Genomic DNA, 19879 nt, shown 5'->3' with positions numbered 1-19879 from the left:
ACCATGGCATCAAATTGTCTATGATTGGGGTATATCTGTACTCTAATCAATGGATGAAAAGTGATCTATTGCTATTACTAGGTTATAAACGGAAGTGCAGACTCCTGTGCAAAATTCCAACTACCTTGGCTCAATTGTTCACCCCTTTTTTAGGCATTCATAATTTTCTTTTCAGCAACAAAAAAAAGGAATAAACAGAGATGGAAGGTCATTTCTCCTACAGACTTTCCAACTAGATAGTTGAGCACTAATAGTGGGAATAGCTGGGAAAATAAAAAAAAATAACAAATAAGAGCACAATTCTGAGTTCAAGCAAAAATATTGAAACTGCACAAACTTGAAGGTAGAGGACTGTCGGTACTCCCTTTAATCTGTAATTCGCACTGAATATTATTGCATATATATTTTTCCTGTTTGTGAAAGCATATCGGCTATTAATGATGGCCAAGTATCCTCTTAATGGTTCTCTGACTTGCCTTGTTAATGAATTTATGCAGACCGGCTTTCACTTTCTACCCGTGAAAGAGTTTCTATCGCATCTTTGTGTTGCAAGGAAGATCTTGTGGCTCATTAGGCTATTAGCTTGTGATGTTTGTATCATTACGATTGGCAGAAATGATGCATAGTTTCTACGAGGGTTGAGACACTGATTGTGCTATTAATGGTTTCCCATCAGGCATAAGTCAAGCTATTTTGGCGTTGCCCTTTAAATAGTTCTCATCAATATCAGCAAATATATGCTTCTCTCTACATTGTTCGTATAGGCTAAAATGAAATTTGGTTTCCTGCTTTTAATGCATACTAAATTCCAACCTGCTTTAAATAAACCCTCTCCAGATTAATGACTTATCAAGGTCTTAAGTTGAATTTTAAAAAAACTTTTGGAGGACAGACTAATAATTATGAGCAGTGCTAAAGAGATGCATATCCTGTTTCTTGTAAGGATATGAATTTTAAGAAAGCAATACCAACATAAAAATAGTAACTTTATAGATGATTGAACAGAGTTGGAATATCTGGTGGGCTTTCCATACTGAAATTGTTTTTTAAAAACCTGCACCACCTTAATTGTTCCCCTAGTGATCTCTACATGAACTATGCATCATTTCTTAAGCATGAGTGAGATACAACTGTCTGCCTCCAATGAATGATGAATTGATAATGTTGTATTGAAATGATATGAATGAACCCAGACCTTTCTTTTTGTGGACTGCAATCTCTATCATGTTAGCATGATTTCTGACTTAAGTTGGTGGAAGAATTACCATATGTTCATGGAGGGAAAAGGGAATAGCATTTTCCCTTAAAGAAAGTGTTTCCCTTATTTTTGGTATTATACATCAGGAATTGATCACATGTTCACTCATAAAGTTCCCATTAGCTTAGTCTTATTCATTTCTTTTGATTTTATGTTGGAAATGAATGGTTTTGGCTTTTTGGAGATAGAAGGGCTTAACTCATACTATAATACACAACTAATGCCCTTCTGGCACTGAACAGACAATATACAGATAACAACTAAATTATTCAGACCCCTTGTAATTTTTGTTTCTATTTTTGTTTTTCTTTGGAGGGGGGATGGTGTTCTTTGTAAATCAAGAATGAAAGATTGACTGGTTGAATTAGGTCCTCTGCTGAATACTTTTAGATGTAAACTGTAATATGTCACATTCACAAGAAACGTATATCGGGACAAATTAATTTTCACATACTTTAAAAAAAATTACATAACCTGGTAAGGGTATGAATAATTTAGTTGTTAACTGTATCCATGTAATGTTTCTTTTTTTCCAGGTAAATGATAAATCCAATGTATCCATTTTTGATATCAAAATTGCCATAGAATGGATACACTTTCATTAGGATAATAATACACATTATTAATCAGTGGCCCTAGAGGTAACCCATTGCCCAAGGGTACTGGGCAGTCCCTGTACTTGAGCCTTTGGGATTGACTAACTTTGGTAGTCAACGCGGACGGGTCAAGACTGAACTCACACGCTTTCCTCTCCCAAGACATCCCATATTCTCACCCAGTCCTGATACATTTAGGCATACATGATATAACAAATGCAATAGAGAGCCCTAACCATTTGTGTGCATATTTAATACCATTGTTTACTCGTTTCATATTAAATTTCATGCAACGTTTATAGTACGATACTTGTACAATTTCAACAAGTACTGTGTATATAGACACATTGTCACTCAGTGCACAAATACATGTACAACACAATCTTATTTTCTTTCAAGAGATTCTGTTGAACAAATACAAAAAACAAGAAAAATCTATGTTATTATATTTTCTATAGTTTTGCTGCAGAAATTGATGCTCAGTATAATTTTCATTGGACATCCACCTATTTTTGTATGTACGTGAATCTATTTATTAATATTAGCCAAGTATTACATCACAATCATATGCACACATATGAATTGGGCTCACTACACAACACTTATACAGAGCGCTTAGGGTACTATAACCCGATCATACCCAAATAATCATCATAAGATTAAAAATTGGTATTTAAGAACATACCCCTGGGGAAATTAGAATCGGTTCATGACTTTACCCAAATTTAAAACCTGCATTATGTTGCAAGATTTGGTTATATGATTATATAGGTTTTTATCGTCATATCGAGGCTTGCTCTAATAAAAATAACATATAGTTGGATGGGTTTGGACATCGATACATTGTGCATTAAAAAAAACTAATTTTCTATTGGTAATCATGAATTATAAAAGACTTGCATTGTTTTCAAATAATCGAATCCCAATGCTGAGGGTTAAAGAAAATGGGAAATGAGATTTGCAAAATATGCAGCATTAACATACTAATGGGAAATGCCTCTTTTTTCTTCTCTAAAAAGCCTATTTAGTGTAATGTTTAGAATTTTTGAATTATTCTTCCACATAGTTTGTAACATGTACTCTTGCAACAGGATCCCTGTAATATGAATTGGGAATTCAATGAAAGTCCGCAAATGTAAGTCCCCTATTAAGCCCTGTGAAATCATTGATGTTGGGTCCTTGATGAACATAGACTTCTCTTAAATTACTATCCAAAGACACACACAAAATATCTGAAAGATCCCTGAGAAAAAAAGAGGAAAAAGATTTGTGGTAAAAGTCAGACGTTCCGTACAGCCACCATTTCAACATTGATACTTGCAGACAAGCAAAGGAAATTGTCCAAGTTTCCAGGTAATGTGAAAATGAGAAGGAAAAAAGAAAGAATTAAAATGCACTTTCGTAGACCAAGGTAGCAACAACTCCCCAATCACGTTATATGACCCCCCTTCCAACAGAGATGGATTTCCCGACGCCATTGCCTCCAACAACACCCTCACCGAAAAGCAACTCGTTTCCAGACACCAACTCGTACCCGCTGAAGAGCCCCGACGGGACCGCGCCTTCTCTGGTACCTGCATCCAACACCACATCAACCCATTCCATTCCTTCATCGCACCCTCCCCTAGGGCCCCCACCCGGTCCCCCTCCAGGCCCTCCGCCCAACCCCCCTACAGCCATTCCACCCCCTCCCTCTCAGACAGCACCTTTGGTCACCATAGACGGCGTCGGTCCTCCCGCACCGGCTGACAAGTAAGCATGACAGGGTTAATTAACATATCTGATGAATATGCATTATCTATGGATGCTCATTTGCATGTAGTTTACATGTCATTTGCATGTTATGGTAGTTGTGTCATATTGAAGGCCATAGTTCTCAAAAAGTTCATAGACATTGTAAATTGCAGAGTTTCACACATATTTTGTTGGATTATTTTGTCACGTTGTAGGCTAGGCAGGTACATGTGGCTTTCAAAGAGTTCTTTCCTCATAAAATTGCAGAATTCAATTTGGGAGATCTTGTGAAAATAGAGAGCTAAATTACTCTCTCAAAATGAATGAAAAAATTTGAGAGGAATTCAAGAAACTGATGAGACTGCATGTACATGTATTATGTAACTAGTTGGATGAATGATCATGATGATCGCCATTTTGTTTGTTCATCCACATAGTGCATTGATTTCTAAAAATAGGATTTAAAATAAAATTTCAAAATCACGAGTGTGAAAACCTGTAACACAATCAGTCATGCTCATGAGTGATTCTTTGCACTTTGCAGAAATGCATGTCAACGTTTTGAGTTTGTATTTACCCTTCCCTGTCATTCACAAATTGCCTGATATCTGTTCCATACTGCTTTGATTTGATTTGTTTTGATTTGATTTGAATTTTTGATTTGATCTAAGTTTTCTAATCATCTTCCTGCAGATGTTATGACATCTTTTATTCTTGTGTCAGCTTTACTTGTCATCTCTTTATTTTTTAACAGTTGTGGGTTGGTGAATTAATTATTCTTAATCTTATCTTGCATTGCTTGTATTTTCCTGTGCTTGTACAATCTGTTAACTGACCTTTGCACAGATAACCTCTTTAACTAATTAACTAATTAACAAGTTTACATTCTTTTGATGATGATGTCAATGATTTGGAAATCATGGCATGTCCACATGACCACCCCACCCCCTCCCCGAATTCCGACCCCCCCCCCCTCCCCGAATTCCGACCCCCCCCCCCTCCCCCTTCCATAAAAACTATTCTAGTTCAATGTATAATTTTATGACAATGATCTGAATATGTCAATCAAGGCCTAACCAGATAATCACAGATACCCCCTCCCCTCCCCTTCCCACATTTGCATCCATGGATGACTACCCCAAGCAGGACAATTGAACCTTGAACTTTACACCCCACCCCCACCCCCCCCCCTCCCACCCCCTTGTAAATATTATTAGTTCCGTTCTGATAGAGCAATTTTCACTGCATTTGAAAATGGTTTCTATACAACGCTTCTGAAATTTAACATTCTCTAACGCTTTAGTACGGTTACGTGCTTAGGCATTCACGAGCATTAAGACATTAATAGGGGTACGCCTTTAAGCGCTTCTGGGCAAGCAAGGGTCTTTTGTTAATACTGTTATAATAATCTGAGAGAGAAATTTTCACTGTGTTTGAATATATTTTAGATAAGATGCTTCTAAACTAGAACATGTAAACCTATGGGTAACCATGGTTACTGGGATTTTAGAACTATTTTTAGAACTATTTTCCCGGTAACCATGGTAACTGGGATTTTAGAACTATTTTTTTGGAACTATTACATGGGTTTGGGATTTTACCGGGAATTTTGCAGGAATAGTTAAAGTTTATGAATGCAATTTCGACCAATCAGATGGCTGGAATTCTTAAGTGAGGTATATAATAATAATTAAGTGCTTAGTAATGCATGGGTGATATACAGATATAGAGATACCGGTAGGCTATCAAGCTCTTCTTGGCAAGCGGTTGCACTCCATATAAGATGATATTTACATATGTACTTACCTTAATAAATAATTCATCTGTTTTGAGCCAGAAGGGCATTAACTTAACACCCTTCTGGCTCCAAACAGATAATATGTAAACAAACAACAAATTTGAGTTGAAGATATTAAATCTTCTTAATCTAATACAACAATGTTCTGAGGAAAATATGAAATATTATATGAAGTGTACCTATATATTCTAAAATATGTTTAATCTGTTGATGTTAGATGTTCTGTCAATTATATCAGGGTATATTTCATATTGTTTTTTATTCTTTTTCTTCATTTGTTTATGTTTTGTGTGGTTACCCGACATCATTTCGCTTCATATATATCTGTCATACATTAATATAGCCTTTATATTTAAAAAAAAATATCATACTCATTTATAAACTTCCGAGATATATATCATTTACATGTAGTGTATAGTACTGAACATAGATGTTTAAGTATGCTTAGTGATATGGCTTTTGTTTCGGATATAATATCAGCCTTAACTAGATGAATGGCATGTTAGAAGAATTTGCAACATTCCTTTACAATGTTTCTAGAAAAATGACCATAATTATATACTCCTTGTTACAGTGATAATTTAGAAACTCTTTTCATGAATGTTTTGAATATGAATTGTAATGCTATTGTGTGTTTTATATTTATTTAACAACAAAATTAATGGGATAATATGAGGTTTTCACTGGCTAAATTTTGCATTAAACCAACAGTTTATCTATCTGATTCGTATTATGGGTATGTCATCTAAATTGACAGTCTATTACAAGTAAATCTTGCTATTCTAAAATAATCAACAAATTCCTTGTTTTTATGAATTGAACCACAAATCATCAAGGTCTATATTACTGTTAATGCTGTATTGAAATTGAGCAGATAATTCTTTCACATATCAGAATAACAGACTTGAGAAAATAATTGATATTGCCACAAATCTCACCAAATAGTAATCTCTTCAAGATATTTTTGCTCTCAATTGAGAATTCATTATGTCACCATACATGTCATAAATGTTTTAGAGGATTAAAATATAGAAAATTTAGTATCTTATAAAACAGGAAGATTGTGACCGATAAGAATATGACAAAATCCTTAGCATAGTACCAGGGTAGTGTTTTAAATCAGGGTTGTGCCAAATTACATATATATATATATGAAGTGGAATGATGTATTTTTCTAACCACTGTTTTTATTTAGTGACTTATGTTACTACGTTTCCTCTTTCCCCCTTCTCTTTTTATTTGCTTCGATTCCTCCCTCTCCCCTTCATGCTTTTGTACATGGCTTTGCCTGGGTATTCTTTTAACCCATTCCCAAAACTATATTTCACTCTTTCCCAACCACTATATTATACAAATTCTCTCTTTTCACTTCCTTCTATGTTTGTTCTTGTCTCTTTGCTTGAAACTATCTTCAATTTCATCTTACTCTCTTCTTTTTGCTATTTTCCTTTGCTGCGAATGAATACTCATGATATGAATGTGCTATTTCATTTGTCCCCTTTGGTCCTTCTTTCTTTCTGTCTTTCTTTCTTTCTTTCTTTTTCTCTTTCAACAATATTTATTTTCCCTCAAATTTCCCCATATCAATCAACATGTTCATCTTGCTGCCTTTCCCCATTATTTCTCCCTCCTCTCTCTCTGCCTCTCGCTCTCTCTCGCTCTCTCTCTCTCTTCTCTCTCTCTTCTCTCTGTCTCCTTCTCCCCCCCCCCCCCCCCTCTCTCTCTCTCTCTCCACTCATCTTTTTGTTCTCTTTCTTTCATCATGTAAATTGACTTTATGTTACTGCACCCCTGTTACCCTTTTTTGGGCATGAAATTGATTTCTTGTCTCTAACCCTGCACCTCTCTAACAACCACACCCTATTTGTGCCACACCCTGTATAGCTGCAGCCCCAGCAGTCACCATCCCGGAGCCAACTTCACCAAACGACGAGCACCTCTACCACCACCACCACCTGTGCCCCCCAAGGGCGACCGCCAGTCCCCCTCCACCATCCCCAAGAGCCCCGTCTATCCACCCCCTCGCCCACCGCCCAAAACCAACTCTCTCTAGGACGACTAGCCGTCCGTAGTGCCTCCTTGTAGCGATGCACGCATGCAGCATGTCCATTGTTTAGGTATACAATGCATTTTTCTTGTAATTTGTCATTGAAGATTTTCTCCACCCGCTCTCCACACAAAATAAGTCTAGAAAACGAAGCTCATTGCAGCGTTAAGTTTTGATCACTGTCATGGCAATCATGGAGTTTAGAAAAGGGTATAGAGTGGTCTGGGTCCCATCCTTTTACTTTGAATATTGTCATCGCGCACCCATGTTAGAGATGGAAGATAGCTCTTTAATTTTGAAAAAAGAGTAGTATTTGACTTCAATTCAATTATAAAAGCACTTTATCGCTTTTGCCAAGGAATGCCTGGAAGTTTAAATCATTTAATGTGTGTTTTGTGGAGCGGGTGGAGAGAGTTTGTCCTCCATTTTCTGATTCTAGTTTTAACATATAAAATCAACCTCCATAGTGATAAGGAAACAATTTATGAAATTAGAAACAGAGATTACTAGATATTTTTAAAACTTGAAGTTCTTTTCATCCACATTTCAAGACATGATTTGGGAGAAGAAAGAAAAGTTTTGTAATGTATTAATCCAGACTTGAGGCACATGGAAAGTTAAAAGATATAATCCACCTAGTTAATCTCTTTTTAAGATGAAGCAATAAACGCAAAAAATTATTTATGAATAGCATTACAAAGAATGAATAGTGCATCATGTATTCGATTAGCATGGAATGGTTGGATGATATCAACAGTATATACATTTCATTTGTAGTTTGTGTTATCATCTTGGGTGCCTATCTCTGGGTCTATCTATCTATCTATCTATATTTATCTTTCTTAAAGTCCCACTGCACTACTTATGGTTACTTGCGCCCTCTATATAGCAAACAATGCCTAAACGGTACCCGTTGGTCCCCCATGGTCCCCTATTTCTTATGTTAATTGAGAGCTGATTTGATGAGATAACCACCTGTCAGTGACCATGCAGGGAGGTCTAATCCCTCCTGGCCAAACTAGTGCAGAGGGGGCTTTAAGTTCACTGTCCTTTTCCCTCTTTCTCTTTTCATCTATGACCCTTTCTATTCCCTTTTCTTTCTCACTCTCATTCCCTCTCTCAATAATTATCATGATCACGCTCTACTCCCTCTCATTTTATCATGCTCTATCTCTCTCTCCCTCCTACCCCAGCTCCTACAACCCCCCTCTCTCTCCCTCCCTCCCTCCTTCCCTATGTGCCTCCTTTCCTCCTCCCTCCTTTCCTCCCTCCCCCTTTCCACCCTCCCTTCTCCATTCCTCCCTCCCCTTCCCTCCCTTCCCCTTCCCTCCCTCCCCCTTCCCTCCCTCCCCTCCTTCCCTCTCTCCCTCTCCTTTCTCACTTTCTCTATCCATTCCCACCCTCTCCTCTTCTCCTCTCTCTCCCTCCCACCCCTCTCTTCTTTCTCACTTTCTCTATCCATTCCCACTCTCTCCTCTTCTCCTCTCTCTCCCTCCTCCTCTCCCTCCCACCCCTCTCTCCTTTTTCACTTTCTCTCCATATTCTCTACCTTACCTTCCTCTCTCTTTCTCATGATACATATCTTTCCATTCACTTTTGAACTGTCCAATATTCTCTTTTCAACTCTGCCTTTGGAATCTCAATTCTAATAATGAGGGGAAATCTTCAGCATTCTTGGGCAATCATCTATTTCACAAAGGAAAAGCTCTGATCTCATTTTTAGCAAATTTCTCCCAAGATCTAAAGTATGCTCTAAGCTATATTTATGTTCATGTACAATTTGGAATGGTAGTTCATTTTGCATCATGCCATGCATTGTATTATGGTCATATCATGTTCCAATTATCACAAAATTTATGTAAAAACTCATCCTCAGTATAAATATATAAAAACATGCAAATGCAACTTTGCAGGTAGAAGTTTTTCCCCCTCCCCCTCCCTTTTTTTAGTTTTGGTTATAAGGGTGTTCTTGTGCGATCCAATGGTACTTCTTTTACATACTGCTTCAATTCTTGATTTGCATTACACCTTGAATGGCAAATTTTTCAAGAAAGGGGCGGCAGACTACATCATATGACATTGTTTAGATACATGCCTGCCTCAGGTTTGTGGAGTCTTAAGTAACAAGATATGCCAAAAAGAAGAGCCAATCAGCTATGGCATTGTATGAGCTGCAGAATATATAAACAGAATTTCATTAGATTCTGTGGTTTTCTTAGGAATTTAGGAAAGAGTTTGATTTGAGGGTAGGAAGGCCTTTTGGTCATAGGAATATATTTTCTTTTTTTCTGCCCCAGCAATGCCAGCATCCTGGGGAAATGAGTTGGAAACTGCGCTCTTAATTCCTATTACATGTATATCGAATATTGAATATCGACCACGCCCTAGTTGTCACCAAAGCATGCATCTTGGAATCTATCTTCCACTTTGAATATCCACATGAACCATACCCACATATTTTCTGTTTTTGTTTTCCTTTTCTTCAAATTTCATGTTTACATCAACTTTCATCATTCATGTTGTTCTATGCGATCATTCTGTGCGCATTCTTATTTCAATCACATTATTCTCATTTCAAATTGACTCGGCTGAGTCACCATTTTTTCATGTCACTCCTCCTACGCACATGCTTGTAACCTTGTTCATTCACGATTTCCTTTTTTTTCTCTTGCTAATTGGACATTCAAATTTGCAAAAAAGCAAAAATTATTCACTTTCTATTAGTCTTTAGACAAAAAATATCTAATGTTGCATTGGTTCTGTTATTATTTTGGTTACATATGAAGGTGAATGGATGCATTATCTTTTGGTTTATTCATCAAGCGCTTTATGTTCTACATTGGTTGCATTAGGCAACTTGTTTTCTTTCTCTTTGCCATCTTCATGTAATCATTACTACATTTATGTAAACCGCAGAAATAGAGCTCATAATGACTATTCAATTCATTAAATATTCATTAAATTTTCATCAATTAATTTGTCAGTGGAGAAAAGTGGTAATGATTGGTTTTTTAATTCATGTCTTATCAATCTTTGTTCTTTTAACAAATTTCTTTAGGTTCATCCCAAAATTTAAGATTCCCTTCATTTTGTCATTTCATGTTTACATGGTCCAGTGTTATTGTTTTTTTGGTGGAATGTTGTTTTTGTCAAGTTCAAAAGTTGTGTGCCTCAGGTCTGGATTTTGCTTGTATTTATCAGAGATATGCAAATGTTATTTCTTTTAATGAATTTTCGAACTATACTGTGCCTTTGTATCCTTAATACAAATCATGCATTGTGATGATTGAATATCTGATGAATGATGTTTACCGGTATGTGCACATTTACTGAATCTGTGAAATGGTAAGAGTGTCATTATGATGTGAATTAACTTTTCTTTTTTTTTGTGTGTGATCATTTTCCACCAGACCCCTCAGAAATTCCACACTTCCTAGGAAGTCAGTGAAAAGAGTCCACGCCCCTCCCCCACCCGTCAGTGTCTCACCGGTCCCCTCCCCGACGAACAGCCTGACACGGAACACCCAACCCCCGGGAGCCCCCCAGCCATCTAATCAGAACACTCAAAACAATCACAATAGTCCTGAGTTAACAAGAAAACTAAGCGACGCGAGCTCGCTTTCCACGAATGGCACGGTAACCAAACCGGAGCGCCCTCCCGACAAGCCCCCCATCGCGGGGAAGCCCCCCAAGAGCGAGAAGCCGATCGTCTCGTGGAAGCCTGTCCCCGCCGACAAACCACCCGTCACCGACAAACCCACCAAGCCCGAGAAGCCTGTAGTTCCAGTACCTAGTCCTACCAAGGAGCGTCCGGGGTCAGGGCGGGACAGTATCGACGGGACGGGCCTGTCTCCGAACCCCCCTTCACCAAATAGCAAACCAAAATCGGCAGCGATTCAAAGGCCTACGATGTTACCCCCTCCTCCGCCACCTACTGCATTGGAAAAGAAGGATGGTATAAATACCCAAAGTAGTTTTGATACGGACTTGTGACAAGGTCAAGCCACAATCTAGCTATATTTAGAGATACTTTCAAGTTGCCACACTTATTTTTACTTCAGCATCACTTCATAGTTGTCCAGATTACGTATGCGAAGAACACATCTAGATCCAGTCAACCAATATCACCAACTTACTGAGGATGGCAAGACTTTACCGGCTCTGTATGACTTAGTCAGTATTTTTGACAGGTTCAAGAGTCGATTCTTCACATTGTTGGGATATTAGTATACTTTCATGAAAGAAGGAAGATATTGTTTCTCTTTTAAGGTATTTTGCATTTTTCACGATAAACTATGTATAAGGGTATATATATATGCTAGGAACACGGTAATGCACATGGCAGTCAACTTGTGCAAATCATTTTGACAGTGTAGGCAAATTGGGCAATCTTTGTTATACCTGTGAACACAACTGAATCATGTCATGAAGATATATAGTTGATGAATATACTGAATATACTATGTGTACAGAAATATGAAACTATATCTTTTGAGATCAAATATTGATGTTCATGTTACATGTATGTGAGATATTTATTGATAATAGATTGGGGTCATGCTGCATATGTTTTAGGAGTGTATTTTTGTTGGTATCTTTGCTTTTGGTTTTGTTCATGCAAATAATTGTTGACAAATTTGACAATCTACATGTATAGAATTTGATGTTATTTTCACGACTTTTGTTTCATAAACCTGCTTATTGCTCCCACCCCTGCCAAAAAAATAAAATATTGGAGGATCAAGGTGAGTTGATGGCTCTTCAAGTTCATCATCTCCATTAAAGAATACCTACCGGTATACATGATAGTTATTTCATTTCAAGCTTGCTTACTTTCAAACATTGAAGGTGTGCACCTGTGTTCTTTAAATACATCTCAAGGGGAAAAATACTGTGCAGCATGGCCCTGTACTTTCTTCTCATTTCTTTATATAATACATTTCATATCCAAGTTTTTCATGGTCTGGAAAATGGGTATTATGTTGGAAGTGTTTTTCTACAAAATTTTGAAGTGCTTTTATCTTTTATCATCTTTAATTGGAAGTGATTGCAAAGAAGTTATGTGTACTTTTCCCCATGCTTAATCCATAATTCTTTACATAAGGAAAAAGCCAATTTATGTTCATATTGCAGATTTATTTCGTTTTAAAGACTCCTAGCTGACATTCGCATCTATGATCTATCCGTTTTACTTTCATCAAATGGTAACATTTTCTGGAAGATTAGTGTACTTTTGGTAGATTTGAGGCAAACTGATGATTGACAATTTTTTTTACCTTTCACATATATAGAGGGAGTTATATACCATTGCTGTGGTATGCAATATTGGACAATCTGTTTATTATCCAAAGTTAAAGTGAATCTTGGGTACTGGTAATGGATTGAACTATCAAGTGGAAGCCGATCTTCTAAGTTTTTCGTGCAGTAAATGCGTTGTTTAGACCAGCAAAATATCAACAAACTATTAAAAAGTGTCTCGAATTTTATTCACAGCTAATCACAACTCGTATTTGGATGCAGGGCCGACCTCATGTTATGCGCGTGTATGGAGACTACTAATTCTATTCTGATCTTACATGCAGATTATATCTCAGATATAAGGCTATTCCATGCAATGTGTATCACATGACAAACAACTTGAATCAACATGTTTCATTCAGAAACGAAAATATCATGATTTGACCATTCACACATGGTTCCATCGATATCACTACATGTATGATTAGTCAGGGGTCATGGCGTGAAATTTTCTTTTTCGAGATAAAATGTACGGATAAAAGACATGTGAAACGGGACGTGTGGCGCAGAATCGCTTTATTCTTATTTTCTACCAAATTCAATCGTCATATAAAAATGTATTTGTAGTCTTGATATTCAGTGTAAATTAGATTCATAACTCAAGATTATCTTTAAAGACATCGATGCGTTGATTTCATCCCCGTCACAATAATGGCACATTCCCAGCAGGATACTAAACAATGGCCAACTTTGGCGCATTCCATTTTATGAATAGGAGGCAATATATAAAGCTGATGAAAAAAATGAAACTATTTTCCTTCAACTAGTGTAAGGTAATTTCGCACACTGTAGAAGCAGGTGTTATATTTTTCTTGTGTACAGTTATCTACGTTAAGTAAAATCATTGAAAGTGTTTGTGGGTCTCTTACATGAATGTTTGGTATTTTAAATGTTTAGATAATTATGATTTATAGCATAAGGCTGGCTGGTACCATGCAATTCTCCTGTTTTCTATGAAAACAAAAATTCCTTTGCTATTCTTATGTTTATGTTATCAATTATATGCTCTTTCAAACACCATATTAAGCCACCCCACAAAACAGATGCAGCAAAATAAAAGTCACACGTCACACGTTGGAAACCAAGTCAATGCGCTTTTGCCCTTTGGTAAGGCATTAATCCTCATTACCAAGTCCCTTGGAGAGGACTTAAAGCCATCTGTCCCTTGGTTGCTTACCTACAAGCATATACATGGTTTCTTAGCAGGCAAGTTAACAATCATCAACCATCAAATGAAACAGGGATGGGAAGAAGGTACCTGTATGTAACATAGGGCCTCAAGTGTGCTCCCATATCTCTGTATTTTACTGGTCTGTTTGTTTTACATGACTGTTAAGAAAGCATGTTTGCAAGTAAGCTACAAGGAGACCAATAGCTTTTAAGTCCTGTCCTACGAACATGGTAAAGAGGATGGATGCCTTACCAAAGTGCACGAGCGCATCGACCGGGACGTCCCTGTTCCGAAACTTCTGCTCTACCACTGAGCTACCGTGCCTGTTATAAGGTACAGGGATGTGAAGCGCTTTATTCTAGTGAAATTCATTTTGCCACTGCAGTTATTTTTTTTTTTTTGGGGGGGGGGGGGGGTTACCATTTCATATGTTAAAGAAGGCTTACCTGTATGTGTTGAGGAAGATGTGGTTTATCTTGTTCCTTTTTAAAGACTACACTTTGCCAAGAGAGAAAAAAGTTGATTTAGTTCAGTTTGTGTCTTCCCCAGTATACATTGACATTAGTTACATTTACATTTTAGAAAACAATCATTAGAATCCGGGAGAAGATCAAGAGGTTTAGGATGTTGAATCTCATTTTGTTTGACCTTGTTCATTACCGGTAAATTTAAAGGCCAGGTTAAACCCTACACAAAAAACTTTTGCTATAACCTCTACCAATATTACTGCTGAGTACTCACTTGAAATCATATTTACCAAAATGCCCAACTCACACTCCCCCCCCCCCCACACTCACACTCACACACGCCCCCCCCCCCCACACTCACACACACACACACACGCATCCCCCCACTCACACACACACATGCGCCCACAAACTTTAGCCCACAGGGTCAGGAGGAGGAGCTTGATTGTTTTATATATTTACTCCTTAACTTGAGTTAACATTTTTCCTACAGCCATCATTCAGTCTTTAACATTCTGTATAAGTTAGAGTGAATCATGCGTCTAAATTTTATTCTGAGGAAATAATGCATTTTCCATCATTACCAGATGTTATGTTACCCCGTCAATTGTGTCGCTTGCCTGTTTTGCATACCGTCTGTTTGGAGCCAGAAGGGCGTTAACTCTGTAAATTTATACGAGTCAAGGCCCTTGTATCTCCAAACAGACAAAATATTGCAAAGTTAACTCCAGAATATATCCTCTTGCCTTGCTGATAAAGTTGATTGTCTGTGGAAAGTTATCTAAATGCACATGCAGCACCCTATCTAGTTACAATCTATGTAAAAAAACAAAAATGTTGCTCAATCTTAGGTGCTGAAATTTGCCGTTAAATCTTCCATCCTTCTCAAACAAACAAGTATTTAAAAATCAGAGTCATTAAAGGTATTACAAAGTTTTGGTATGGGGTCATGAATTTGGTTCAAATTAACATATTGGAAGCATATGCGTTCCTACAATATTCAGTGATCGTTGTCCCGGTTGAAATCGAGTCTAAAGTTATGAAATTATAAATAATAAGCTCTTTATGTTGTATAGCTCCCTCTCAAGGTCAAGATATTAATTTAGCTATGAAACAATGTGTCTTGACTAAAATCGACCGTTGAGCTATTCCCGTTTGGAAATTATATATCACAACTACATATTCTGAGATCTTCATGGTCGCAGCTACCATTGTACGGGCCGTAGGCGCTATTTGAAATTTATCAAAGTTTACCGGGAGCACTGGTAAATTTTTATATTAAATTTTTCTTGAAAACAGAAGTGTTTAATGGGTAAATTTGTTTAGTGCTTATAATACATCCACAGGGGCATCCAAATATATCAAAATTGTAAAGATTCACTATCCACCCAATTTTCAAAATTTCCCAAAACTTTGTATTACCTTTAAGGGGGAGGGGGGGGGGTGGTATTTGTCATCATTTATGTTTCATAAAGGCATGACTTTTGCCATAGCCATGGCCAAAATCGTTTTGAATTTTAAATTAATGCCATGTTTGCCAAGATTGGTTCCTCTTATTCCATTCACATCATAATTACTCTACACTGAAGAAACAAGCCATTCTTTCAAATTCTATTTTGACTGTTATTCATTTAATTTTAATTCCATTAAGGACAGATTTCGAATTCCAAAAATAAGTCAAGTGAGAAACATTTTAATTGAATGAGATGATTTAGCTAAAATAATTATTCATCAATTAATAAACACTCATATTCATTTCATAATCATTTTGACAAATGAGTATTTTCTTTCCAATGAATAGTACCATTGTGAATACATGTATGCAGCTATTATAAGTATTGTGATAACACTATAATTTTCCCTATTATTTCTACCTAACTGATATTATCAATAAGCAATGTTATAAATGCTCTTTATTCAATATTATTTCTCTTCAATAATTAAGTAAATAAGCTCTTCTATTGACATACTGTTCAAACGTGTGAAATCCCTTATTTGATTAATCTATGTATGAACCAAGAAACATATACAGATAACTTCAATATATACACACACATATTTGTCAGAGCTTGCCAAATTGATCTCAGACCAGCAATGAAGTTACCCCATACTTTTTATATTTTTATATGAAAATAATAATTCAAGACAATTGATTGTGAGACACATAGAACCATTAAATGTTTCACAATACAATGGATGAAGGATTCTATCGTCTTTCTGATAAAATTTTGTTTAATGGATAGTTAAACAGCCTATTTCAAAATATTTGACAAAATCATCATTTGTTTGGTGCTTGGTTTGTTCTGCCACATTTCTGTGCTGCTTAGATTCCTGTTAAGTGCTCTTTCACCTATCCCCTCCTTCCCCCCCCCCAAAAAAAAGACAACTTTTAATTCAATGAATAATCTATAACTTTGCGGCAACAGCATCCATCATGAATAATATCATTTGAATGTTTTCATATCCTCCCATGACGGTATACTAAAAAATATATATTTATTCAACTTTATAGAACACACTGCAGTATTATTCTTATTGTCCAAATACAGAAAAATATTATTTATCCACAATTCCGTAAATATGGCGAGCAAAGTACCATTTAAATACATAACACTGATTACATTGTTATGAATATTTGCAGCACATAGCTCCAGTTTTATACTAGCTCCTTTATTGCATCAAAGACACAAAACATATTTGAGTAGGCAGGAAGTTTGATCTATTACAAGATGATAGAAATATTTTAAACATAAATTATATATGTATATATAAAAAGGAAAAAAAAAATCGCTTACAATTTTACTATTTCTCACCCAAAACTTATAACCATTCCAAAGTAGATATTAGAAGTAGCATTTCATAGGATTTGTATGTTAGAAGATGAATATTTACAGAAAATAAGGAAGAATTACGGTAGTCTTCAGAAGAGTTGAGGGCAGTAAAAAAGCGGCTATAGGGCGTCTTGACGAATGTTCCTTTTTATACATTTCTCACCATTTTTCTTTTTAAGGGTGATCCATCTCATTCTTGCAATCGTAGGACTTCACTGGCTTTATCATATTTCTCAGCTCATTTTTGTAAGGAATATGGAAGTGTCTTGCTTTGATCAAAACCAATATTTATTCGAGGAGCTTCCCTCCATGTTAGAGATACGAATGTACAAACACGGAGAATATATTTTACAGTGTGGGGATTGTCATTTGATGTGCGACTATTTGTGAATGCCATTATGATCTTTTGATAGACAACTGACAACTGAGAGTCAACAGGCCATTAACTATCTCAAAAAAAACACAGGAATAAACCCATGTTCAGATGGGTAGTGGTAAACCATGACAGGTTCTTTGTACGTCCTGTAAATGAAGGGCAACTGCATATTCACTGAGCTCTGTGTAGTGAGATACAGAATTGCGAAACATATTAATACATGCTAAAAAAAACGTTGACCATGGTTTTAATGTCAAATAAAAGGCTTCACCATCCTGCCTCATGTACCAGCTTCCCAACTATTTGTTAATGGAACATCACAATTAATCTTTGATGTGTTCTGGGGTTGTTCTTCCCAGAGTACCTATATTGTGACGAGCTATTACATATTGTGTAATTTTTGTCATGTTACAGATTGATTATATTGGTTGGTACTTGTTTTGACAGCTTGACATTTCTCTCTAGAAAACGAAGTCTAAGGATTGTTTAAGAATAAGATCACTTTTAAAACTATGGTATCCATGTTTGATCGTTAACACATACACAAATTCAACTTGTCATCAAGAGAGTATATAAAAAAGTATTTGTAAATGACAAAGCAGTCACCAAGTTTGTTTAATGATTACATTAAATGATTAGCTCAGTTAAGGATGTCCTCAGACTGTAACACAAAATTATCTTTTATTTTATCACATCTAGCGTGCACTTTGATGATGAATTTTAAACATGTGCTTTAAGGGCCAAGATGTATCTTTCCAGGTGATGTTTATGGATCCTTTTATGTGTGGTTATTGCTCGAAGAAATATTTTACTAACTTTGATCCACCCAAATAAGAGGTGGGTTGAAAATTCTGATATGTTTTATGTAACTATTTATGTCGTAGGAAGAGGAAGGGAAATGGTCGGAAGAGCAAGCCAACTTTTCATTGTATGTATTTTATAGTGGGTCAGCTCTGTATTATTGCCTGTACTGTATAAAATTGTAAGAAAAGGACTAGAATTGTACCCCGACACTTTTGTCGTATGTAAGAAGAATACATGTTTGTAATAACAAATTACACAAATATGACAAGAAATGTGTTTTGGACTCCTCATTTTACAAATGTTTTGAAAGGCCTGAGCATCAAGAGAAATGAAATGCATCTTCATGGGGACCCTCATTAGGATCCTCACATTAAAAGTAAAACAAAGTTTATTTCTTTTTTTCGGTAAGTTGGTGTAGGCTTTTTTTTAATAAACAGTAGAGCACTCATGTCTGTCAGACTAGACAATCCAGGGGCTACACAAATATAACCAAGGCTTTAGCGAGGCCGCTATTTAGGTGCTCTAGCAAGTTGAGAAATCAATTCCTGCCAGGTACCAATTTACCTCGCCTAAGTTGAGTGTTACACTGAGTTTTAAGTGTCCACTGGAAGATGGTTAAGCGTTTCTTTTGATGTTCAGTATATGATGTTGAGAATATGTGATCATAATATCCATAATTACAGGCTATTTTGCCAACGTCATGTCGGTGTGAGAAATACTTCTCAGAAACTTTCTTTCTATTATATTTAATCATGGCAGCATAGTCTCAGAATTGGCAGAGATTTCAATACTTCATGATAATTGCGGTTACCCCAGAGGTATATGAAGGGTACAATCGCATGACAAAAAGGTACTAGCTCACCCATCACGATCAGAAGGAAAAACACTTGCTGATTGTCTGCTGTATATTTACGCGCAACAAAATTCGATGCCAATGGCAATAGCATTATGATATACATGACAATCATCATCTTCACCAGTCGAATCTCTGCCTTGTTACTATTATGAAAGCTGGGTTGTGTCTTCAGTTTCATTGGTTTTAAATGACCTGTATTGGATACGGAGTTCAGGTGTCGTGATTTTGAGTTTGGTGATATACATTTTTCTCTTCCGGGCTGCAAACTGCCTTCCCCCTTCAGGATGATAGCTTTGAGTACATATTGCTGCATTTCAGTGGCATTACCATGTTCAGAAAGTGTTGATATTGAAGCAGAAATCTTCCTGAAGCTTGGATCGGTAGCACATCCTTTGCTGCAGCAAGCAGCCTCTTCCATTTCAGGACATCCCACTCCTGACATCTCAATTTCTCCAACGTTGAATGCAGCAGACACACTTGGAACTCCTATTCCTGATTCGTTTGATAATACAATGTGCATTGAAGTATTCATGGCTTTGTCCTTGATGCTTGTGACACGTTTGCGGCTTTTTCGAATCGTGCAAATGATGATGGCATGGCAGAGTGGTATTACAAACATAGGGGTGAATATAAAGAGGGATTC

General features: G+C 36.6%; 1 protein-coding gene across 7 annotated transcripts in view; it reads left to right on the top strand.

Moving 5' to 3' along the window:
* LOC592564 (rho GTPase-activating protein 17) overlaps positions 1 to 15198 on the top strand; it is a 60608-nt gene extending 45410 nt beyond the window's left edge. For 2 of the 7 annotated variants that reach the window (XM_011684601.2, XM_030984365.1), the window contains exons 15-16: positions 3312 to 3606; positions 10844 to 15198. In XM_011684601.2, the coding sequence (XP_011682903.1) occupies positions 3312 to 3606; positions 10844 to 11426 (878 nt within the window). In that variant the 3' untranslated portion in view covers positions 11427 to 15198. Of the gene's footprint in view, positions 1 to 3311; positions 3607 to 7270; positions 7504 to 10843 lie in introns of all 7 variants that reach the window. The other 5 variants (XM_030984367.1, XM_030984368.1, XM_030984369.1 and 2 more) reach the window with 3 other exon arrangements.
* Positions 15199 to 19879: the final 4681 nt, after the last annotated feature.

The sequence above is a fragment of the Strongylocentrotus purpuratus genome, unplaced genomic scaffold (assembly GCF_000002235.5).
Source record: "Strongylocentrotus purpuratus isolate Spur 01 unplaced genomic scaffold, Spur_5.0 spur5_scaffold_14, whole genome shotgun sequence".
NCBI classification, from domain to species: Eukaryota; Metazoa; Echinodermata; class Echinoidea; order Camarodonta; family Strongylocentrotidae; genus Strongylocentrotus; species Strongylocentrotus purpuratus.
The sequence above is the reverse complement of the archived record's forward strand: the minus strand, read 5'-3'. Positions and strand labels throughout refer to the sequence as shown.